This window comes from Phaethon aethereus, assembly GCF_964289735.1.
Source record: "Phaethon aethereus genome assembly, chromosome: 12".
Taxonomy (NCBI): Eukaryota; Metazoa; Chordata; class Aves; order Phaethontiformes; family Phaethontidae; genus Phaethon; species Phaethon aethereus.
The window spans coordinates 8,910,392-8,936,167 of record NC_138588.1 but is presented as its reverse complement, the minus strand read 5'-3'; the positions used below and the strand labels follow the sequence as shown (position 1 = coordinate 8,936,167).

The window sequence follows — 25,776 nt, the reverse complement described above, 5'->3', positions numbered from 1 at the left end:
ACAACTTTCCTTCCAGGGGATAGAATGGAATCTTTAATAACCATCTTGGCACAGACCATAACAGCCACTTGAGGGAAAAGCACAAGTGAGTAGGCATCCTTCCTGCAAACAGCTTTCATACTTCACACATTAAAACTAGAAGAGGAAGTCTAGGTGTGGAAAAAGAATTCAAGTGAAGAGCCCAGTGTCTTACTGGAGCCACTAATCCTACAGCATTTACACAGATATGAAAGTAGTTAGCCATGCAAAGATATCACTTTAGTTGCACAGGACTGGAGACGTCCAGTTCCCCATCAACAGTAAGGCAGATCATGTGTCTGAAAACCATCTGATGCTTTGAAAGCTAAGGGGAAGAATTTTGTTATGATTTACTTGGACATGAGGGGAGTAAATCTAAATAGATACCTTCACCCCCCAACAAATTAATCCCTAACAGTACATAATTCTGAAATATTCTTACAAATAGATGGAGCTCAGAAAGATCCTGCAGATTCTTAATCACTGGTTTCCATTTGGAAGCCAGAGCCAGCTTTAAAAAGCCCTGGGTCAAACAAAAAAAATCCAGTACTAAGATGACTACATTTAAAAAGAGGCAAAGACAACAAGGTGACTGATCTGGTCTCGGTGCAAGAGAACATGTTTACATAGAAACATTAACTGGTATTACCAGCCTGCAGCTTTTCTCTACTTGAGTCCCAGCATAAAGACACCCCAATCCACAGACAGCTGAAGTATAGAAAAGTTAACTATTTTTAAACTGATTCATTTGTGTAAGTGCATTTCTAGGAACTAAAAGGATTCCCTTGAGATGGTGCAGGGCTGGAACTCCACTTGCAGTCAAGCATCTGTTTGTCCAAGCCACACTTCAGTGGCTTACAGACTGAACGGCTCACTGGCTTGTGACTTGGTACAGGGTTTTTCCAGCACCGGGACAAAGGAGAACAGTGTCATAGTTACTGTCACCTACACCTAAACAAATGCTGCAGATTAAGTTTTTGACCAGCAGGTGAGAGAATTTGATATTTGAAACTTCTGCTATATTAAAACAAGCAGTCTTTAGCTCAATAATCCTGTAACAAGTCCCAGTTGGCAACCAAATTCTTCAAGCAGAGCAGTAAATTACAAACTCAAGTGACTATATATGCAAAGATGTTCTTGCCAAATATTAACCTCTGCTTTAACTCCACTTTGGAAGAAAACATCGTGATCAAACCCCAGCCATAGGATATCAAGGAGAATGGAAACCTGAAGCAGCAGGTGAGGGAACAAGATGTTCCCAAAGGGGACATACACTGAAGTGATCCAGAGTCTTTGGGTCAATTACTCCTGGCCAGATACAGCCTGCTCTGTGTCTGAGCAGTGAGATTTTGTCTTCTCCCACTGGCAGATGGCATTGGCATACTGTACCACAAGCTTATCCATCCAGGTCAGAGGTTCTGGGAATAGTACAGATCCCTCAAAAAATCCCAGGTGGCCTCCATGAAGGGGCAGCACATGCATGACATTTTCCCGTTTCTCTGTAAAAAAAAAAAAGGCACAAAGTTCCAGAAGGTTAACATCTTGGAGCTGAGAATGAAGCCATCTTAAGTTGTGATAATCAATTCTATCCTTGGCACAGCACCTAAAGGAGTAATCATGTGTAGGAAGCAGAAATGCACTGACAAAGGCCACAGCTACTTTGAAGTCCAAAGCACATAACCTTACTGCTTCACAGAACAGGACAGTCTGCAGGAACCCGTCCCAGCCAGTACAAGATTGCCCAAGAAATGCTGCTGGCTGGATACCTGTATTGCTGTAAGAATGAATATTCTTAAATTAACATCTTTAACTCATGTATGCTGGAACTAGGACTGTTAGCATCACATTGAGCTGCACCAAAGCTTTGACAGTACATCAGCCACTTTGTTCCATGTACAGTGAGAAAAATCCCCTGTGTGTGCTTCTGTCTGGAAGCAGCTGTGGATAAGTTCTCTGTTCACAGCTTTCAACCAGGAAAAGAGTGAACCCTGCTTCCCTCCCTGTGTACACACTATTTGTGTGACAAAGGAGCAGATAGCTCCCTCTTCTGTGCTTCTAAAGGTAATTTGCCTTTTTTCCCTTGGCTGAAGATAGACAGCTCACAGGACTCCTTTCAAGGGAGAGATCCTAGTTCAGTACCAAACACCACAGCCATGCACGTGCCCACCCTCTTCAAAGGGGGCTGTTCATCTGTACTCGATCAAGACTATCACTATAATAACCCACCTTTCTACTAAATCCCAGTGAGGAATGAAGACATGAGGAAGCATTTTTTGACTCAAGAATGTAACCCAAATGTAACTTGCTGGCTATCAACAAGCCAACACAGCAGAAGGAGCCTGAAAGGACTGAAGTTCTTCCTGCTCAAGGTTAGCCTTGTTAGTTCTAGTGACTGGTTATTTAAAGAGGCTTAGTACACCTCCCACAGGATTACAGATATAAGGAGGCAAGTCAAACTGCTTTGAAATCATGGATCATGATGTGATAAGGAAGCTGCAGGTACACAAATATGCACAGCTGGAACAGACTGTTTCAACATACCTGAAAGAGCTCTTGGAATTGATAGAAGACTCTCATGCACAAGAGGGTCGTCAGCAGCATTAACCAACAGAAGAGGAACATAGATCTGCATCAAGAAACATGGCAGAAAAGGAAAAAACAGAGTAAGGGTTTGGTATTTAAATTTCAGTCTAGCAACTGTAAAAGCATCTCAGCCTAACTCAGTTAAGACATCTTATTTCAGAATTGCCCTGTGCCTGGAGAAGCATCAGAAAAGCAGAAAGAGTCAAAATTTAAGATGGTGGCTTTTCACCAATGGAGTACTTTGCAGCACTTGATTTCCGCCCCCCCCCCCCAATTGTATGAAAGGGGCAGTGGTGCACTAGAGCAAATACAGATTGAGTCACAGATCTTCCGCATTCTCAGTATTCGAATAGCTACACCCTTTTCTGCTTTGTATTGCTTTGCACAACAGAGCTGGCACCAGCTGCCTGATATGGACACCTTGGTTAAAGTCCAGGAAACTCCCTTGGAACATTGCCATCCCCTGGCTCAGTAGATCAAGGAGAAATTAATCTTTCAGTTCCACTTCTGCAAAACTTCGGTCTGCTAAGCATCTGCCTGCCAGATGGTGTCCCGAGTCTCTTCAACAGTATCTAGTAAGTCTTTCTTCCTTGAAACTGCAGGCTCTGTGCCACCACCCATTTCCCACCTTGTCCTCAAACACTTAGAGTGGTTCAGCTGAACACATGGCTTTATCAAGAACACTTGGGTGCCACTACCCAGAGTTATGAGCTCTTAAAAGCCCAGAGCATTTAGCCCCACTATTGCAAGCAGCAATAACTGAAATCCCACTCCAATATACTGTGTCTGATTGTTTCTGAAAATCCCAGCTAAGACAGCTGTGTCTAGGTATCAATAACAGAAACCACAGTGCATTTTCTCTCCAGTAGGAAAATGAAAGTACATGAGCAGTCTCTATTGCAAGAGCTTACCCTGTGCAAGTACTGCAGGCAGCTTTCTTCTTCATAGTATTCCTTTAGGGAACTGTAGCCATGGAACTTCCTGAAACAGAGAAGACTGTCATTGCAATCATCTGTTTCTAGCACCCATGGGACTTTTACTTTCAAGTGAGGACATATATGCAGAGATAGCAATGATGCCTCAATTTTCATAGACAATGTTTTTTTTTCTACCCAGTGTCTGCAAAACTCACCTTTGGCAGCACATACCTTTATGCTTTCTGTGCTGACTCAAACATTGTAATAGCAGGAACAAGTTACACATGCAAGCTGAAGTCTAGCAGCCTTCATGCCATTTCTTTTAAAGCATCCTACTTCACTTAAGTAATTGTACATATGGAAGAAAGAAAAGTTACGATCTTGTTCATCTTCACCTGAAAGCCTTCCAAATACAAAACCACCACAGTTTATGAACCTCAAACATACTGAACAAAAGGGCCTTCCTACAAGCCACCCAGAATTCACTGTGATTCCAGTTCTTTGCCAAACCCTTAGCACTCCATCCCAAACCAAGGGTTCAGTAAACCTATACTCAAGTGCTTTTTTTTTTTGACATAAGAGAATATAGTTGTTATCCCTGAGGCCTTTCTAGTTTGGGTCGAGTAGGGAGATTTCCAAAGGAATGGCTTTTAAAAAGAAGCAATACTCCCAGTCTGCCAAAAGCATTATAGCTGTATAGGCAACAGTCTACATTTTCATTTTAGAAAGGCGTCAACCCCTGATACAGAACATGCCTGGGTATGAACACTGCCGCTGAAGAAAGTGCTATGCTGTTTTCAAGGACACAGGCAGTAACAGGCTACAGCTTAATACAGCAGAGAGCTTAATTTAGGTGTCAGTATCACAAGTAAAAAAAAGGTGGTATTATCTCAGCCAACCTTAATGGTTATTGAGAAGGCAGTAGTGGTTTTATGGGGAGAAGATTTTTTTTTTTTTTCAAAATTCAAGCAGGGATAAGGAGATTCATGAGCAGTTCTGAGCTGCTTTCTACATTCTGCACCTTTTTTTCCCTAGAGCTTGCACACAGAGCTGGTCTCTTCCTACATTATTGAAGGCTGCAGGTTCAGATGTTACTGATAAATAAATGCCTCCTAGATGATTCTACATAAGCTGTGACTGTCAATAGTATTTTTTGTTTCTGGTAAGTTTTACTCAATGTGAAGGCAAGGAAGAATGAGTTTGTCAGCACTGTGTTTTAGCAGATTCCTACAGGCACAGCAAGAAGCATGCAAGAGCAACACTTGAATGAGAAGGTACTTTCAGAAATCTACACAGGATCAGAGAATTGCCCTTCATACCTCATAACATTATCATCAATCTGCATAAGGGATGTTGCTGTATAGAGTTTGCTCAGATCAGCATCTGACAGGCTTTGTGGCTTCTTCATGTTGTTATCTCCAAAGAGAACTTGCCTGAAAGAGTAACATCAAGAAAAAACATCCATATAACACAAGAGCAGCAAAGCCTTGACCTGTTCAAGGACAGCCGAGTTTACTAAGTCTGACAAGGGAAGACTAGAAGTAGGCTACATACACATGAGGCTTTCTTGGGAACAAGCACAGCTGTCTACTTCCCTTTGCAGCAAGGCATAACAGAAACCCTAGCAGTCTCTTTACAGAAAAAAAAAACTTTCTTGTTATACTGAAAAACTGCATGAGGGGCCTCTAAAAAGAATCTTCCTAGAACAGACAGCACTAAGAGTATTTGGAACACAGGCTGCATGTTAGAGGGAGGGTCCTTTGGCTCCAGATGAAACCTGCGGGTGGCTTGGGTGAGAGCACTAGCAGTCCTGGGCATAGCATCTCCTTCACCATCTGGTCCTAAAGTCTCTCCAGCACAGCTACTAGGTTAGCTCACACAGCAGAAGTTACTTGGGGCATTACCTTAGCAGAAAGCTATTTACTATGGACACTTGTCATAATCAGTTATTGCCCTCAGGAGAGGATCAGTTTCTTTACCAGAACAAACTTCTCCCCTAACAAATAGAACAAAAGACACAAGTTGGAAAGGAGTTTTTATTCCCTTTCAGAAGCAGCTGCAGGGCAGAGTAGGAGGGAGGCTAGGTTTGATTTGGGGGAGCTGCCTTAGAGCACAAGTGATGATGGAAAGAAGTTTAATTGAGCCAGCACTGGCTTTCGGTGTTATGAATTTAACATTTTAACAGAGGCTTACCTAACATCACATGTTAGATTTGGTCAAGTTGTCTAAATATTCATCAGTCTGGAATGAATTCTATAGATCATCCTACATGTCAGCTGCCCTAATTCCTTCTACAAGTGTTTCATACTGCACAGGAGTGTAAACAATGAACCAGAAGTTTGCAAGTGACACATGCTTTTTAATAGGTCTTAGATATTTCCCTTCCTTTTCCCTTGAGTCAGGCAACTTTGAATATACACAGACAAGATACTTACACATTTAATGCTCTAAAAAGAAGTACAGAGAACTTTTGATGGAGGTAACAACGTTGAGCACATCACCTGTTTCATACACACATTCCTTGATATGCGAGAGCCACAGATCACAACAGCAGCACAGGGATCCTACAAGTACACTTGCACTCTAAGAAAAGCAACACTAAAAATTTTGCTGGCTACATGCTCTTTCTAGAGGAACAGCTAGAAGCCAGAACTACAGTTTGATTATTTGCTTATTTCATAAGCAGCAGCCCCATACAGCAGATCTTGAAGATTAGTCCTACCTCAGGTAGGTGGCAGAACAAGAGGCTCCTTGAATAGGGAATTCTTTGGCTAGAAGTGAAACAGATGCAGAATACTCCACTTTGAAGTCTAATTGCACTGTTTTCCTGTGTGCATCTTGTTTATTCATTAAGCAAGTTTCCTCAAAAGGCAAAAAGACAAAGCCTGCTTTCTTCTAACAAGATCTACACTATATGAATGAGATTGATATGGACTCCCCTTCTCTGTTGGTTCATCTGAAGACCACCAAGCAAGGAACTGGTGCATAATCTTTCAGGAATCCCATTTTAGAGGACTGAGAAGATAAATCCAATAGCAGTTGACCCAATCAATTCTATCAGTGTAAGTGATGTATTGCAGTACCTGTGAGAAAGGATGATCTTCTTCATGTTGTCTGCCATGAGGAAGTTATAAAATCTTCTACATTGATCCCACTGCATGAAGGTTTCCTGTGCCCTAGAAAAAAACCACAGTGCAGAACAATCAAAGCTGTTAATGGAGATCTTGAAAGATCAGATTAATACACTGTAGCATCTTATGGCAGCCTAGAGGCTATGTAAACAAATCTCCAGGCCTTCCCTGCCACAGCTTAACCTTTTCCAGGAAATGACTTCCACTTTGATGAAGTCTGGTAGTATCAGAAAACAGATCTGCAGTCTCATTTTGCACAATACAATTAGCAATTTTGATGGGAGCATTTAAGAGCCATCAGTCAAGATCTGCAACACTGACAAGAGGATTTTAGTATCCCTTTGCATAAGTTGAATGTAATTTACCTAATGGGACTAACCAAGGAAAGGACTAAAACCTGTTGCTGAACAAAGTGTTGTCTGCTGTGCATATAGCTCTGCAGAGGAAATAATTTGTGCAGATGTTTCCAATATGTACAGACACTATTGTTTTAGCTTCATTGGCAGACACTGTAGGAATAAATACTAGTTGCAGCTGCAAGTGGCATCTGAGCTGAAGTCTTTACCTATTCTCAAAGCAGAACAGCACTTCACAGCTTATCTGTTGTTAAAACAGAACTAAAGTCATCCAGACTTCTGTGAGCTCTGCCAGACACCAGCACTCCTTTACTATGCAGGGTCATGGGCAGGTTATAGTTTTACTCTTAACAGGCTTTGCTGTTACTGAGGAAACACACTATCATTTACTGAGCAACACAGGAATGCTGGGAGCCGTTTCAGCTACTGAAGTAGTCCTACCATTTAAACATTAACATACTATGAGAACTACAGCGGATTAGCGTGACCTCCCAAGCCACCACCTGCAAGTTCCTTACCAGAGCAAAAGCAAACTATGTTTTTTTGTAGTAAGCCATGCTGGAATATGGAATTTAAAAAACCACAAACAACAACTTCCTTATCTTTTTGTCTAGCCAGACTATACCTACCATGTTTATGCCAGGGCAGAAGATTAAGGAAGACAGGAAGATGCACATTTCTTTCTTCAGAAAAGATTTTTCCAAGCAAACCTATTAAGTTATTAGGAGATGTTTGAAGTTAAAGCTACTACATTTCCCTGCAGTTCCTGTGGTGTACAGTAGTACTCCTAATATGAAGAGCTGCAAGCACTGAAAAAAGGCAGCTTCCAGTATTTTGAGGACTGCACGGGTTTAAAAGCTGGGGTCTCTCCCCACAGCCTGTAGCTATGGTAAAGATGCATTCCACAAGATCAAGAAGCAGAATCAAGCCTGTGCAGGAAGAGATTAAAGAATAAGGAGATGCATCCCCATTTAGCCTCGGGGAACACATTCCCCAGATGCTGTGTTAATTCATTAAACTAAGTGTCTCATTCCTCTGGCAGATCCTAGTATTGCTGCTATTTTATCATGTCCATCTGTAGAGCTCACACTTAATGCTCTGGTCTGGAAAGGCTTTCATATTTCAGATCCCTGGTTCACCTTGCTCACCACCACTTTTTTCCTTCACTTCCTAAAGTTATTTGGAGGATAAAGGCTGTACAAGCTAATATAAAAAGAAAACAAGAGTTGTAAACTAACTGGTCATGTTTACCAGGGTAATCCACTTCCATGTAGCCCAGTATGATTAGGCCAGTTATTTTAACCTACCAGACCAAGCCCAGGAAGGCTAAGGTTTAACCATTCTCTGCCTGGAAGTGCTTTGTACCTCTTTCCTCTCACTTCTATAATCGGGGCACAGGGCCCTCCCCTGTCCTGTCTTTTGCTTAGTACACATTTACTGATGTTGCCTTCTCCTAGCTCTTCAGCTAATTATCATTTAAAGCAGAAGTAGATATTAAGTAGGGAGACACAAGATCTGAAAAGCCTTCCTGCTGACTGGCCAGTAATGCACAGAGATGTTTTGTGACCAGAGGTTTGGTAGTAGGTGTTTACCCAGCAGGTGGAGTCAAGAGCTCAGTAATCCACACAACCCACAGAAGACTTGCATTAAACTCAAACAAGCAGCTGTTCTTTTTGCACACAGATATCCAAGTGGATTATTGTTAAACAGGTTGTCCTTGCCCTGCTATTCTACCAGCACATCATGACATGCTACTACAGAAATAGGCTTAGGGAAGAGCATTACTTGCAACATCATTTTGGAGACCAGAAATACAATATTACATAATTGCAGAAGATGAACCAAGTGGACCACAGCCAGATGTGATTCTTGCAAACACTGTTTGACAGCTGCAATTGAGGAGCTGGCTTCAAAAGGATGCTGTGCTCCACGCCAGAACCCCAAGACAACTAACAACATTTTACTTGAAACAAAACAGAAAAACTGTTCCTGGAAGTATCTGTTCAAATTTTAAGGGTGTGAACTCATGGGGACCTAGCAATAGATTATATACTCTTTTAGGAGTAGTCACATCTGATCTCAAAAGGGATTAGGTATACCGGACTATTACTAACATGCATATCAAGCTTTTAGTCACATCTTAATGCTTCCAGAAAAGCTTCTTTCTTTTACCTGTAAGGGCTTAACTCATAAAAGGTGTCTTCATGATTAATATTAATCTGGTCCCTATACAGGCAGAGCACCAGCAGCATCAAGAGTTCCAGCTACCATGACCAGGCTGGGAGGCCAAACTCCATAGCAAACCCCTTACAGGGCTGCCATAGTTTCACCATTTTTATCTGCCCAAAGGATCTTGACCCAAATACCCTAGTCTCAACAGCCCCTTTTGCCTTTCAGGGAGTCTCAGGGCTCAAAAGTAAAATTAAATTACTGTGAAGTCAGCTACATCTTAGCAGTTGTCCGTATGTACAGACAGTAAAAACCGAAAAGCAGTAGCTTATCAGTTACACTGGTTTAATCTTCGTTAACTGTGCATACCTGGAAAGTTACTGCCTCTTAGTTGAGCCACCAGTTTTCACGCAGCAGTGCTGCACCCAGACATCAGCAAATACAAGTGTTAGCACTAGGTGGAGCCATTACAGCTCTCGTGAAGTGCTACAGCCTCGGCTTCCCGGTGGGGAGCCACAGGTCAACATTTTAGTCAGACTTTAGGGCTAAGCCTTCTCCTCCCCACCTTCCAAATTGTATATCATGGTTGCAAGCGTCTCTCCACCTCTTCATCAGCCCACGGCACCATTTCAGCGACACACACTAGGTGGGAAGCACGGACTGACAGTGTATGAGCGGTGTGTCTCTCTTCCAGTCTCCCCAGGTAAGAGCTGCCAGATGAAACTGCACACTGAAGCCAGAAAAGCTGTTACGAACCAAGGGATACTTCTCAAAGTGATGAGAAAGTGTAAACTACTGCTTGCAAATCTGGCATCATCTCAGCAGTTTGTCATGCTGCCCAGCCTGCCTGGTTAATTATACCAGGACTGCATGGGGAATGCCTCCTCTTGGGATGCTGTAGCAGTGAGACAGTTAAGCCAGCTCACACACACAGACCAGAAGTTGCCAGCATGTACCTGGCCAGGTACAGAAAACTTATTTGCATCGTTGACAGAAAGCTTATTTGTGCTGCCAAATCAAAAAATCTTTGGCTGCTCCTTCAGGAGGGCAGCATCCCATACGCTGCAGTCTGTCAGACCAGTTCAACACCAGAGAAGCAACACACTCTCCACCTTGCCCTTCCACATGCACCCTGCCAAAGATCTGCCCCCTCCCACAACCCCAGAAGAGACTGGCACAGAGAAGGTTCTAGACCTACCTCAATGCACTGTACCCCTGGCATACACTGACACAGCACAGGACTCGTTCCTGGTTGCCCTGGCTCTCCCCCAGGTATTTGCACACAATGTTTCCGCCCAGGCTGAAGCCCACAACAACCAGCTGGGTCTGAGGGTAAGTCTTCTTGATGTAGTTAACCATGGCACCAAATTCCCAGGTGCAACCTAAAAATAAGGACAAAGTCAAGAATCATATTATAACATACCTAGAATTCCCACTTCAAGCTTCAGTTGTGTGCTTTAAGTTCAGCTTCTTACACTCACTTTTCAATAACCATAAGGTTTTAGGAGCTCTGATTCACACATGTTCATGTATGTTTTAAGATTCCTGTGAACCTTAGCTTATGCCTAGCTCTGACAAAGTACCAAAGTAAGATGAAATTGGCTTGCTTAAAAAAGTCACAGCAACAGCTAATCTGACAATCCAAACTCTTCTTTCCAAAGCAACATCCAACAACTCTGGCCTTAACATTAGTATGTAAGAACAGCGCACGTTGTTCCCTTCCTGAGGCAGTTTGCCACTTCCGAACCTTAAGTGGGGTGTCGGGAAAGCAGCTTGCTTTTAGCAAGGTTGCCATAGATTCTTAAATCCATGCTGATGCAGTGAGGGGATGGAAATGCAGAACAGAGCTTTCAGTGACCATTGCAGAGCCTGACTAAGCAGGTGCTCTCTGGAATCGGAGGGAAGGGTTTAAGCAGAGGCAGCTAGCCATTTTTAATCACTGATGAGGTAGAGATACTGCAGCTTCTTAGAATATGTATGGGTATCCCCTCTTCAAGAGGGCAGGTAAATGCCTCCGTACAGATCTGCTCTGCTCTCAGCTAACACCCACTTGTGTCCCACAGGCTGCAGGGACCAAGCTTCTGATCCAGCTTTGGGGTCCTCAGATTGTTTGACAAATTTGAAGGCCTCCACACATGCAACATCTGAGTACCTACAGCTATTTCTCCTGCCTTTGCGTTTGGGAAAAGCAAACATGAAGAGAAACAGCTGCAAAACTGATGGCCTGAATACACTGATACCAACTGTCTACGCACTTTGTTAACCTTCCCATTGGATTTAAGACTGCAAGCCACACAGGAAGTGCCACATGAGCAACAGATAAAATTCCAGCTGTTTATTCCTGTCTAGAGTCAGAATCTCAACTCTATAGCCTGGAACTCAGGCAAGTCCTCAGAGTTGGGATTCCACCCTGTGCCAACCTAACACAGCTCCACTGTGTCCCCATCCCAACTATAGCACCCTTGCTAGGCATCAGACGCAGGTTTTGGCTAGCCTAGTCTAGAGTAGACTCCAAGCACCAGGGTTTGTGTTTACTTCAATGAAACAGCAGGCTTCTGGCTGACCATTTCAGCAGGGCTTGGGCACTTCCTTATGAACATTCTTAATGAGCAGTTTTCCACAGGATGTCAAGTGCTGCATTGCTCTAGTTTCCTCTGGAAGAAGCCAGCAGTCAAAATACTTTAGTGTTTGACCTTCATGATTTGAGGGCAGCTGGCAACTATTTCAGAAACCTGAAACTAGAATAGCAACAGGTCAAGCTTGATGTAAAGGCTGGAGGATTCAGCCAATCCCAAATTTAGGCTACTTGCTCTCAACAAATATGCCAGGAATCCAGCAAAAGCTGGAAGGACACTAGGATATTTGGGTTGGAGGCAGAGTAAAGACTGTTCATGGTCTTGCTGGCACTCCACTTAACAAGCAAGTCTGCCAAGTGATTTACTGTCTTACTCAAAGGAAGTGTTAGGCATTCCTTGTCCTTTCCAAGGCTATAAAAGACTCTGAAAGGTATGTCTCAAGATATGCACTACACAGTAACTCTCTAAGGTCTAAAGCAAAGCTCCATAGAAGAAAGCTCTTGACTTATCAAAAAAGCATATGCTTTAAAGGAGGCCAAGCTTAGTACCCAAGACATGGTAGGCTTGAAGCCATTAACAGTCTAGGACTTCAATACAAATTGAAGTACTTTGTACTCCTGAAACATTTTCCACCAAGGAGTACATTTAATAACTCTAAAACAAGCAACAAAGCATTATGGCCTATTTGCCTGCCAGAACTAGAATCTCGAAGCACAGTATTTCTATTTTGGCAATTCAACTGTTCAAGATAAACATTCAAACTGTTAATCCAAACTCTTAGCAGTAAGTATCTTCGTTATCTTTAAAAAAAGAAACCAAACACCAGTCTGCTAAACCCACAGTTGACTCCTGACATGACGTACCTATAGATGTTTGCAGTAAGGAGGGACATGAGAGCTCGAGACAACTTGGAAACAGGCAGATCAGGTCACAGACAAGAAGGCCACATTCTACAAAAATTGTGTTACTCACTGGCAGGGCAGTTCAGAATAGCTGGAGTCACCCTTAACACAGTTCCACATCCTTTATTCCTTTTAATTTCTAGGTTAAGAAAGATTTCCTTATACTCAAGGTGAAAGCCCAAAATCACGGCCGTTAAGCACTACCACTTGCGTAGCTTTATTGTCATACTGTAGAATTGTTGCTGTTCGTTGACATTTGTTACCTGCAGGGACCAATCCTCATGTGTCCCTCCTAGCATAGAAATGTACCAGCCTAGCCAGAAAGTACAAACTCCTCTCATATTACATTTTACAAAGCCTCAGAAGTAGCGTTTATCCTTCAGAGCCAGGTTTATTTCACATTCCACCAAACTAGCATTTCAGCATCTCTAAAATAATTTCAGCAGGCTCTTAGTAGCCACAAGAGGTTTTTTCCAGAAGTTTTGTTTTCAAAAAACTGCCTCCTTAAGCCCTAGAAATTCCACAAGCTTGAAAATAAGTCCCCACTTGCCATAAAGTACTTACCGTATGTGAACATTCGTGGAGAAGTGAGCTCAATATTTGGTAAGGCTCCCAAGTGATTCAGGACAGCACATCTGTACCCATTTTTTTGCGCATAGTCAACAAAGGTGCGGATATACTGCTTCTCACTGTGGTTAGCAATCCCAGGGCAGATTACCATCGTGACATCCTCTGTGCACAGAAAGAGAGAGAAGTTAAGTAAATGTCACTTCATGCAAATTAAGAGATTCATAAGGCTTCCATTTCAGAACCATGGGAAACCATCTACCAGAAGCAAGCTAAAAATCCTACTAGTCTGCCAAAAATCCAGTATGGGACAGGAGACTAGCAGCTCTAGTGCTATAGATGTGAAAAGGTAATTCATGTTACAGGAGATGAACAGTTCTCTAACTTCAGAGAAAGCTGCCCAAACAGTTCTACAGGCACTGCCTAGAGACCAAGAGTAAATTCTTCCCTTTGAAGGATGTTTTTGACATTACACATGTTCTGCCTTCTGACAGCCTGTTGTGACTGCTAAGTGTGTGGAAGCTCTGGAGCCCACTGCCCATTCATGCACCAAATAGACTGGTTACACCATTTCCCCCTCATTTCCGTTCCAGAATTAGGTGTAACAGATATCCCAATAAAGCTTTGCTAAGCACAGACATTCAATTGGCTGACATTAGCTATCATCTGCTTTGTGGCTAATCTAATGATATTTGATCTGCTGACACTGTTCACTACTTTAACAAGATATAATTTCATCAACTAAGAAAATAATTGTTGTAATACAAGTAAGCACAGTAAATTACATTCGGGATTAGCATATGCACTTCAGATTAGCTATCAGACTCTTTATGTGCAAAGCTCCAATGCTTAGCAGCTCTAACCACTGAATTTTTGCCTCATTAGGCAAGCACTGCTCAGATCCTCTTCAATGATAAAGATAACAGTAACTGTTCTAGTGCAGCATTATACCACAAGGATCTCAACACTGACAGTAAAGAAAAGAACTCTGCTTTTTCTGAAGGCCAAATGGAAGTCACAGACTTACAATGAAATCAGCTACTGTGGAGTAAGTTGTACTTCTGAAGTCAATCCATAATTGATTCAGTTTTAAGTGTTGCTGTTAGTAGTAGTAGCAGAAGTGAGTTTGAAAGCTGACATTCACTCTGAATATATACACATAGTGTTGTAAGGGATTGCCATGATTTTCTACTTTTTCATGGAGTTCTCTTCATATCTGGACTCCTTCATATCCTGTGCACATGGAGTTTGTTTTCAAGCAGATCTTCAAACACCTATTGTTAGTAAAGACTACCAAAAATCTGTTTCTAAGGAGGGAGATAAAGGCTAGTTTCTTTTCCATACACACCAGGCTATGAAGGACCTCATGCAGCTAGCCTCTGTTCTATGATCCCATAGCCTTAGAAGGCAAAGGGCACTCCAAACATCGCTTACCACCAGATTCTCTTTGCCAGCCTCTCACTTGAGGCACAGGTTATGGAACATTTCTTCAGTTAACTCCCCACCTCTTGCCACAAACAGTTAATTAGTCTAGTAGGGTCTCTCCTGCTGTCCGAGATATAGGTATACAGCAAGATGTCCTCATAGCCGCCACTCACTGGTTAGTATTACTTAGCAGCTCACTTCCATCACCAGAATTAACATCTAACCACTAAATCATGTAGCGGTGTCTTCATCCCTCCCACAGAGCACAGAATCAAGGTTAGCAGTTATATGCAGCCAGCAGCTGTTTTACTGACCTCCAATACAGTGCTCAGACTGTGGCTCAAAGAGATCAAAGGTGGCTGTTGCTCCATCTGGCATTGTGAGGTACTTGCGAAGTCCGTATGGATGTGGTGATCTCACTCTCCCCATTTTTCCGTAAAGGGCAGTCTGGATATGTCCACTCTTTCCCCAGATCAGGGGTGGAATGTACCTGGAAGAGGCAGTAATTTAATTGTTTATCCCTGCTGTGTTAATGAGCCTTTGAGAACAGATAAGCAATCCCATAACAAATCTCCCCCTCGCTGCCAAATGTAGTAACAAATATGAAATTGTTTTTGCTATGACTGAACTGGCAGCACTGATCTTTGCAGCCTTACACAAGGGGACAGACTGATATGCTTTTAAAGCTGAGAAATCAGCACTGATAGCAGCAGCAGAAGCCAAAATCCAGACATTCCTCTATTGAAACATTACATGCACAAATGCTTCTCACCAAATACACAGAGGCCTTGTGCCTCAATGACATTTGGACAGCATGTTGCTAGCCAACCAAACTGACCTCCAAAACCTGTAAAATGTTGTAAATCTGTTTTAATTGAAACTCTGAAGCCTGCTGGGTTGAGCCACATGAACTTTCGTAAGCACTTAACTGTACAAGCCAGTGGCAGAAACAACAGGATTGATAGCAAGTTCTAGAAGACCGAAAGCCCAAGACTTGATGGGTGGGATCATTTTACACAGAACTGCTTTTCTCAGTTAAGTGAGGAGCATGGTACAGGGTGATTTTTGTCTCAAGCAGATTTAGGTAAAGCTGGGACAGTTTTAAAAGGAGCTGTCAGAATTGGCCAAACTCCACTGAATAGTAAATCCCTTTCAACATAAGAGGGGGGACTCCACCAATTATATTTATCAAGGGCATATTAAAGCTAAGTGACAAAGCAGATTTTCTTTCTTTTACTGGCCCTCAAAAAAAGACATGGGGGGAACACAGCTATTAGCTGAAAAGCGTTAAAGGCTTAGTTATCAGGTTTGTTTGGGGTTTTTTTAGCACAAGCCAAGCTGCAAGTGGTTTAACAGGAGACATATTGTTGCCCACATAGTGGTGGTGGGGCAGTCACCTGGCCACTCCGCAAAGGAGAGGCTGCACCAAGGCCTTGAAAAAGATAGTTATATCAGCTCTCAACAGGAAAGCATGAATGATGTATTGTTTAAGAGAACAGCAGCCCCAGGGGACACACTTCCAATTAAGGAGCTGTGGTCTCTGCTACACAGAGCAGGGTAACCAGAAGCAGCTTGAGAGCTGCTGACACCACCTTGGATCCTGAGAGATTAGCAACTCCCTCCCTGCTGTGTTTTTAGGGCTTCCTGCAACTATTCCTTTCAACTTCTGGAGACCACATGAAGCAGAGATGATATTCTTTCATTTTTTTTCCCTGTTCACAGAAAACTAGGCAGCTCGGGGCTCAGATTTACTACTTAAGCCCCTAATCCACTAGAATGTGACAGAAACATTGCCCTTCTGCTCACACAGGAGCTCTGAGGACCTTTTTCCCCATGCCAGCTCTTATGTGTCATATCCACAACTCCCTGTTGCCCCTACACACTCCTCAAAAAAATACTTCCTATAAAAATAAGAACTATCTAGGCTTGTTTAATAAGACAAGAACAGCGGTTTCTCCCTGTTTTCTTCCCTCATCCATGCGGTAGTTTTCTTACAGTCAATGCAACATAGCGGTTCATTGTGCAGCTTCACTCAGTTTTTACAAGTGCACTTCCCAAAGAGATCCAAAATAGATTCCCATAGAATTAGATACCACTTCAGAGGTATCGTGCAGAGGTTCCCAGCAATGATGGGGACTGTACAAGCTCATCCTCCGCAACTGCTGGTAGAGAAGGAAGTTAGTCAGTGGATACACTCTCGTGAATCAAAGTAGACATCCATGGGAATAGTGTGGTCAATGCAAATAAGGCTGTGCAAGAACAACTATGGACTGTTCTGCTCATATCACATACAGCTCACTGCAGACGGTTTTTGCACAGCAACTATTATACCAGGAGGAAGAGACACTGCCCTTCTAGCATAAGAAAAAGCAGCTGGCTTCACCCCAGTCATTTACTTTATAACCAGTTCAGTAGCCATACCCCACACTAGACTGTGCTTGACTAGCTTTTTGTCTTCTTTCACAGAAGTCCTTTGCAGACGGGTTTTGGTAGCAGCTTTTTTGATGAGAGCTGTCAAATACAACCTACAATAAGAATTCGCAGCTCTTTTAGAAGAGACTCAGACAACAACATTGTTGCCCAGTTTCTAATCTTAGATTAAGAACATGCATTGGAAAGTTTTGGTGATTCTGCTTCTGTACAGCACTTTTCAAATCAAAGATTAGCCTAGGTAAAACCCAAAGTCTTACCCCATAGGACTAACAGGAAAACCATTTCTCCAGCTACAACAGCCAAGTTATACAGCTGTGACTGATTACTGCTACCACCTTGATAAAGAAAAATCAAGGATCTCTGCAAGCACCAATCTTTTCCTCATGTTCAGTTTCCAGCTATAAGTTGTCATCCAGTGGAACAGATGCAGCAGCACATACCACAGGATGTTGTTAGAGAGGAAATTCGAAGTTTTCAGAGCCTCACCACTACTGCTGGAGTCTAAATGAAGACAAATGGCTTCAAGCATACTGCTTCCCAAGAGTGTATTGCTTACCACAGCCTGCCTCCTCAGGTCACAGCTGGTTTCTTTGTGGGGAAAAAAACCCAAACTTGCCTTTGAATAACCCAACTGGAAGTTACCTGAAGTACTGATCTGCAGTAAGTCAAACCTTTATGGTGCTCTTATACAGGCAAACAGCCCATACAGTTTCATTGATATGTTCCTCATTAAAGGAAAGAATAAAACCAAGGCAGGAATCCATGTGACTCCATCCATAATGATGGACAAATGCTACCTATGGGTTCCACATTTCCCTCAAAGCTAAAACCATGTGAAGCCCTATGGACAAGGGTGCATTCACTGCTTGCTCCCTTCAGAGTGCACAAGCTAGTGTTTCTGAGCATCCTATGGATCAGGCAAGTAAAATGCTCAGCTTATCTTTCATGTTAACCCCAGACAGTTGTTTAAGCATCACACTGCCTGCAGCAGAGATGTGCTAGTGTTAGTCACTTTGTATATAACTACACTCTTCTAGATAAATATTCAAAGGTCAAGATCTAGCATGAGTAATGTGCTTTGAACAGTACTCTGATGCAGAGATTAGTTACTCCCACTTAGTCACACTTAAGCATGTCAAGTATATTTGTGCAGTTTGCACTTAAAAATAAAGCAGTTAAAGCTCTGAAATACATGCAAGTTGTTAGCAAACTGCTGCGCTCTCTCACCTATCTTCTCTTTTACTACTGCCCATGAGTCTTTAAGCAATAGGCTTATGGTGACATAGATATCCTAAAATCCCTTAAGTATCCAGGCTCCAGCAGACTGACATCACAAGACTTCAACAGGGAAGGGGAAAGAAGTTGCCCAGGTTGTACAGCTCTTGCACAATCAGTGAAAAACTAAACCATATTAAAACTCACCTTACCAGATTGATGCAAAAGCAAGCAGCTATTGAAAATATTAGACTTCCATTTATCAAGACAAGTTGCCACTTGTCTAAGTCACCTACCACTAAACCCTATAAAGCCTTCACAGTAACAAAGTGATGCCTCTATATCATTGTATTCCAGTAAACGCTGTCCTCAGCTGATGGACAAGTTTGACTTTGCAAAGCATCCTTATAATCTATAGCAGAATCTGGCATATGGTCTGTCTGTCAGACTGTTTCTGTTGACTCTCCATTTTGACAATGCACAAATCCGTTTTTAAAAAAGTCTTCCTACGAGTGACTTCTATCTATATTTTTCAGTGAGAAAAAGTCTACAAGAATTTCCAAGACCAAGTACTGAGCATAATAGTGCAAGACCACACACAATTGAACAACAAGACATCTTTTCATCCAGGATGTGTGGATTTTCAGCTTGCTTTTACTAAAACCATTCAAAGATGATGTCATAGAAAGAACTCTTCAGTCACGAAGGTGCATGATACCACACAGGTGAGGCAAAAAAACTAGCCAGGAATTATGCAAGAACCCTCACACTCTGAAAGTGCAAATCACATACAGATTAAATAAAATTTAGCATATTATGTGAAAAACAATTCCAGAGACATTTTCATACTCAATCCAGCTGAAAAACCTAGCTATTGCCATCAGCACTGGATAGTTAGCACAGACTGTTTTGTAGTGAAGCCAACATTCCTCATGGCAAACAGCTGAAAAAAGATGCTCTTCTGAAACAGTCGTCCTGTAGGCAGAAGAGCATGTACTCAGGCTATTTTTCTTATGGCTCACTAACAAAACAAGCTCAGCAGGGTGTGACACATGGAAACACAAGCGAGATATCATGCAGACGGAGCAACTATGTAGTATTCAGTCTAAGGAGCATTCAAGCATTGCCTTTTAGATTTTATGCTAAAACTATCATTATTGCTAAATTTAACCATGTCTTCCAAACAAGGGCCCCTCACTCATAAAAGCAGTTGGCTTCCCTCTGGCATTGATATTAAGTAGAAAAAGGGAACGTGTTTAAGAACATGACAGACTTCAACTTCTCTATAATGCCTGCTGTAAGCCAAAGTGGTTTTGAAAAGCAGTGTACTGTAGAGATTATCCCAGTACAGCAAATTTCACTGTATGGAGATGATTCACTATGTATTCCCCAGTGTGCCCTGTTCCAGCAAAGCTGCTCACAGATGTATGAGAGCCCAGGCACAGACACCATGTCTATAAGTAGCGTTTCCACTGTTCTGCAATAGCAGTTTACAGATGACAGGAGCCAAGCAGCCAGCTGGGTGGTGAACAGCAGTCAGGAAGACCTCTTGCCAAAGAGGTGTATGCATGCCCACACAAGGAGGAGGATGTACCACAATAGCACAGACGAGCAAGTACTGATAACACAGGAGATCCAAAGGCAAAGTTGTGTTTTACTGGAAACAAAAATATCAGTTTCTGTGATACAAAAATGGCTTCCCAGTTTGCTCCAGACCCAAATGCTTTTAATTGACTCATTTTCCTGTTTTGGTCAGTTGCAATAGATAATCAGGCACTCTGAGTAAAGACAAGTATGTGAGGCAGTTAGTTACAGCTCCCAGTTGCCAGTCCTATAACCTCCAGTAACAGGATTCTGCAACAGAAGGCAGACAGGAGAACAGGTCTGGGGATGCCAGCTACTTGTTATGGAAGCTGACTTATACAGCACAAGTAGTACAGAGTCTTAACTGGCTAAGTGAGTTCACACTTACATAATCTGCTCACAAATGCTAACATTTAACTCCAAATGGTGTGTTGCAGCTGTGCAGTGCAGCCCCACAACTTGATAGGTGGCTGTCCACAACAGTGCCCAAGAGCAAGAGAATTCCTAAGTGTTTCACAAACATTCTCCTGGCATTTTAGTATTAAAAACAATTACAACATGTGATTGTAGATTAAGTTTTAGTGGCTCTCATACAGCAGATTATGATTTTAGAGCACGCACATAGCCCAGTATGAAGGAATTTAGGAAAGCAGCAGCTGGATAAGCAGCTCACACAAAGCATACAAAAACTGTGCTATTTTTATTAGCAAGCATCAGCATTCAGGTCCTCAAAGATCTAAAGTGGAAGTTCAGCAACAGGCTTATTTCTGGAGCATTACTTCATTTATCTGAGGAGATTAACACTTTAAACATTAACTCTTACATCACCTTTGATGTGCTGTAGTACATTGGATACTCATGGCAATCAGGCAGAATCTACAATTTGTCCATGTCAGGGGACACCCTGTGAACTGCCACTTGCATTACAACAGGTGACAGGTTCTCTTTCTTTCCCCCTCTTTACAGAGCAGTTTGGAGGTATTTAAGGGATGCTTTACAAATCAAACCTTGTTTGAACCTTGTCCCTTATTTGATGTTAGGGAATGCAATTTGAATTCCAATCAAGAAAGCTCATCTAAAAGACTGCAGAGTTCAATTCCCTTCCCCCCACACATGTAGAAAGCAGCTTTTTCTGCATCAGCTCAGCTAGACTGTTCAATGTGATGAAGACCCAGCAAATATGTAACAGCAAAAATTTAAAGCAGCTTACAGAGCTTCCATATCCCCTAAGCCTCTGAAAAAGAAACTAACATAAGTGGAGAAGTGTTTGCTGCCCATAGAACTATTTAAAAGTACAGGCTGGCCTCCTTGGTTAAAACCACCTCCTTCCTGATTTAGGTAGCTTTTATTTAGTAAAGTGCCCATCACACCCATCCTCAACCTTCAGTGACTGCAAGAAGTATTCTAGTCTAAAAAAGGCACGAGCATGACAGCACATCTTCCTTGCTGATGAGAGATTGAGAACACAAAGCTGCTGCCAATGCCACAGCAGAGTACCTAGCAAGGACTTGGACTCCCAAGTCTGCTTCTCTCCCCAAGGTCAATGCTTCAACTTACCAATAGGGAGTTGCCATTCTTCTCTAGCTCTCAACATGTTCACCTGCCAAAGCTTCAGAAGTAACACTACTCTTCTATAGTTTATTGTTCTCCTGGAGGTGTTCCTCCCAGGGTAAAACACTAAGGAGTTGACAGGAATCAAGCACTGTTTGCTATTAGATGGAGGAAAAGAACATTGAAAAGCTTGAAGCCAGCTTTTCTGACTCCTTACATCTAGGAGAACAGCAATGACTCCACAAGAGTCTTCTGGTACCAGGCAGCCTCCTTATCCACTATAGGTTACTGTGCAAACCAAGGATAAGAAGGATCTAGGCTGGATCTTTGACAGTGTTTACTAACAGGCTTGACAGTTGTTTGCCTCAACCTTTGAGGAGCTTGCCTTTATTAAAAAGTGATAAAAGTATGCAGATGACAAGGATAATTACTTTCTATAAGGATGACACTTGTGCCACAATGCTACAGGAATAAAGATACACAGGCACACTTGGTAGAAGAAACCAGGAACAGCTAAAAAAAAAGTCTCTTGCCCAGCAAGCACTAGGCAAATTTGTCTTCATGAATCAAAGAGCCAATGCTGCATTTCTATGCAGGAATAAGAGCAGATGGCATACTTTCTCTACCAGTTTGAAAGACAGGAAAAGGAGCCAGCTGCAGCCAGGGGTTAGGCCCAAGTGTTAAAGGGCATCAATAGCTCTTGCTGATTTGCAAGAGCTTCCATGCAAGAAGCAGTTCTTTGAATGAAAGAGGGTCTGATTATGCTAGTCCATTTGGTAAGTCGAAGTACAGAGCTGGACGGGGTAGAGGAACGGAAATACTGAGGTAAGAAAATATGAGCTCTAGGAAGACAAAGTCTATTGCTTACCAGTGTTTGATCGATATGTAGAAAGCTTTTAGTAGTTTAAAAAACTGTAAAAAGCAGTACTAACATCTGCAAGTACAAAGTACCTGGCACGCAGCCATCTCAGGCAGTTTTACTATCCAAAGTTCTTGAATTATTCATCCACCACCACTTGGCTTACATTGTAACCATAGTGTCATTAAGTATTGACTAAGTCCATAGGTGAGGATGGTACCATGACGGGGATATAAAATCCAAAAGTGGTTTTTTTTCCAAGTATTTTTGAACAGCTGCACAGATAGAATAGCTTTGCTTATTTCTGCTTTCTCCCTGCCACCCTATTTTTTCCAGCAATACTCTCACCCCTTCTTCCCTTAAGCACAAGGGAGATCAACAAATCAGGTCTGAAAGCCAGTTCACAGCTGTACAGAGGAATTGGTCTTAAAACAGATCTTACAACAAACCTAGTACTTATATAACAGGAGGGATTGCTGGGCTACTTATATTGCTTGCATGGTAGAATGTGAAAAGAGCTGCTTAATCAGCTTTCCTAACACTCTGAATAATTAGCAAGTAATCAAAGCCTTGCAAGATTTCTCAGTGGAGTATGGCACAAGCTGTTTTCACATAGCTTTTTGCTAATTAGTCCTACAAACTATTGCATGCATAATTGCAGGAATTTAAATATATTTGTTCACCTTTAGTCTCCAGGTGACTTTCACACCTGAAGACAGGATTTCTTTCACTTTAAAATTTCTGTATAAAAAAAGTCTGTGATAATACCAATAGAATAGCAAAAAAACCCACATATACATCATCTTAGAGTTGTCTTTCCTGTAAACCCTTTCAATTCCTGACAGCAATCATATTCCTGTCTTCCCTAACATAGTTTAGTCTTGTTATCTCTATACCTACCTTGTTCTAGCTTGTTTCAGCTGAGTTTGTTCCCTGGTGTCATGCAAGCCTTGCTAACAATGTTCTGTCCAAGAACCATGTGTTGGACATCACTGCTAGTTTTCAGAGAAGTTGGCAAGCTTGAGCTCAGCTGATCCAGTGAAAGCAAACAACTCAAGATTGCACACTAGTAACACAACACTAGAGTTCTGCAAGAAGCTCTTGACTCCTGCAATTAATGCACAACAGATGTATTGCAATTTTTAGACATGTTCTGCATTTTCACTCCTTTGGGAATGCTTTGTTCTCCAACTGACTGAAAGTCAAAAACATGGCTCTAATACAGTACTGCTTGGAGCTTGTGCCATGAAAACAGAGCTGAAATAGAAGTAAAATGGACTCTGAATTAGCTTACAATCTGTTTCCAAAGATTAGCCTGATACCAATGCAGCTTCAAGACTGGTAATCAGCACAGCTTCATGCTTGCTCTTTCAGTGACTAGGGACATGTCAATCTGGAGTGCCAACACTGAGATGACAAGTGTCCGAGATGCCAAGTAACTAGAACCTCCTTAGTGTATTTTTTTAGGGAAGCAACTGCTTTGCAGTTAAGGCACTAGACATAATCAAGAATCCGATTTCAGTGCTCAGTTTCAACACACACATTACTACCAAACTCTGAGTGCATTAGGCCCTCTTTGGCCTCCAATTTTAAACAGAAAACGCTTTGTTTCCTGTAAGACTTTATAGTCTTAGACTCTAAGATCCTATGGCCTAAAATCTTACACCTTATGTAATCAAGGCACCTAACACAGCACTGTTAAAAGCCTCTCATCTCCCCTAGAATGACTATCATTAGTCAGCTTGACTTTTGAGATCCGAAAGGAAGGTTCATGCAGCTGTACTCAGCACTTAATAGATAATTGATGTGTTTAGGACTTCTAAATAGAACTTGCAAGTTTTCAAAGTGATTGCAGAAGAGAAGTACTGTAATCAAAGTTCCTTGTCCCTCCAAAGCCTCATGAAACTGTAGTAAATGCTTCATATTATTGGTGAAGGTAAGGGCAGCTGCACTGATTCTGGAGAACCTAGAATGGAAGGTCAAGGATCAGCCTGCTCAAACGCACAGCTGACATAAGGTCAACTTGAAAGTGGATTCAACAGGCTTAGAGCTGACCCATATGTCATTACTTTAATAAACTAGTTATGATGTGCTCTACCCAGTAATAAATTTAATTAGTCTTCAATCAACTTAAGGTACTTCAAATAAGGGTAGGCACTTTAAAACTGATAGCCATCCCTATGTTCATTGTAAGTACACAGACACCATGAAAATATTTCCTTCCTGTGAGCCCCTTCTTCCCTAATAGAAAAAAGGCACTACATGAACAGACCAAGTGCCAACTGCATCCATCCCTCCCCCGTTTTCAGAGTCAGTGGGCTATACAGTGCTGGTATAGTACAATATCAGAATACAGCAACCATATAGAGGGGCAGGGATGACTTCTTTATGGAGAGCCCTGCACAACAAGGCTTGGTCCTAAACCCAGGTACCTGGGACACTAACAATAATGAAATGCTTGACTTGAAACAGGTATTGTTTATCAAAAGAATACCCTGACATTCATTTGCACCCAGATTTAAGAAACACACTAGGCAGAATAATGGTCAAGTGCAGTTCTCCCCGTAACACAGGTCAACATGGAAAAAATACACTACTTACTCTTTGGTCAAAAGTGGGCAGGATTTGAGTAGAAAGCGGGCCAAAGCAGAGTCCTGGTAAATGAGTTCTGGAGGGGCAGTTGGGCTTTTTAAATTCAAGCAGCGAACAATAACATACAGAACAGCAGCAACTGCAGCTAGCTTCACCCCATCAAATACTGCCGGCAACTCAGGCGTTTCCAACATTGCACTCATTTTGAGCCTGGAGATAAAAAACAATATTAAATCTTTTTGCAATATACCATTGGATATGAATAGCAATTGCCCTGTGAAATATAAGACGGTGCTAACCAACTACACTTAACACTGCTACAAGAATCCTAGCATATCGACTCAGACTAGCAACTTTTAAGATGAAAGCAAGTTTATTTGTACTGCTCTAAACATGCTGACCACCACAATAAATAGAAACTGGATGATCAGTCGTGAAAGAGATTTATTCCTAATCTGTGCTGCGCTAGAATTGCAACAGTGTCTCAGGTGTCAAAGCCTATGGTTTGCAGCCAGTCAGTAGTTTCAGGTTCTTGGCCAAGACTATCCAACTTAAATAGAAGCTGAGTGAAAAGCCAGGCTATAAAGGCACATTGGCAGCTTTGGATGCGTGTTTCTTCCCAGGCTTGAAAAGGAGAACTTGAAAGAACTACGTTAGCTCCTCAGCCTGAATTTTGCACCTCCATGAGAATACTGGTGCCAACTCCTACATGTATTTAAGGTGGTCACTTTACATGCCAGCGAGTTCAGCATTTCTTTTAATTCACTGTAGTTCTGCAGCTGAAGGATGACTAGATTCATATCTAGTCTTTCAAGAGCTTCAGAGTAAGAGAAGCAGGGCAGCAGAAAGAATTAGAAAATCCACAATATAAAAATATCCTTCCGGTCTGAACTGAAAT

The 25,776-nt window shown here is 42.1% G+C and overlaps 1 protein-coding gene across 1 annotated transcript; it reads right to left on the bottom strand.

Moving 5' to 3' along the window:
* Positions 1 to 1,219: 1,219 nt before the first annotated feature.
* On the bottom strand, positions 1,220 to 25,081 carry ABHD2 (abhydrolase domain containing 2, acylglycerol lipase; the record flags this gene model as incomplete). The annotated part of the gene is made up of 9 exons (XM_082005202.1): positions 1,220 to 1,517; positions 2,560 to 2,644; positions 3,513 to 3,582; positions 4,838 to 4,951; positions 6,602 to 6,694; positions 10,373 to 10,556; positions 13,217 to 13,384; positions 14,959 to 15,134; positions 24,888 to 25,081. The coding sequence occupies 9 exons, from the start codon at positions 25,079 to 25,081 to the stop codon at positions 1,321 to 1,323; spliced, it is 1,281 nt and encodes a 426-aa protein (XP_081861328.1). The 3' UTR covers positions 1,220 to 1,320.
* Positions 25,082 to 25,776: the final 695 nt, after the last annotated feature.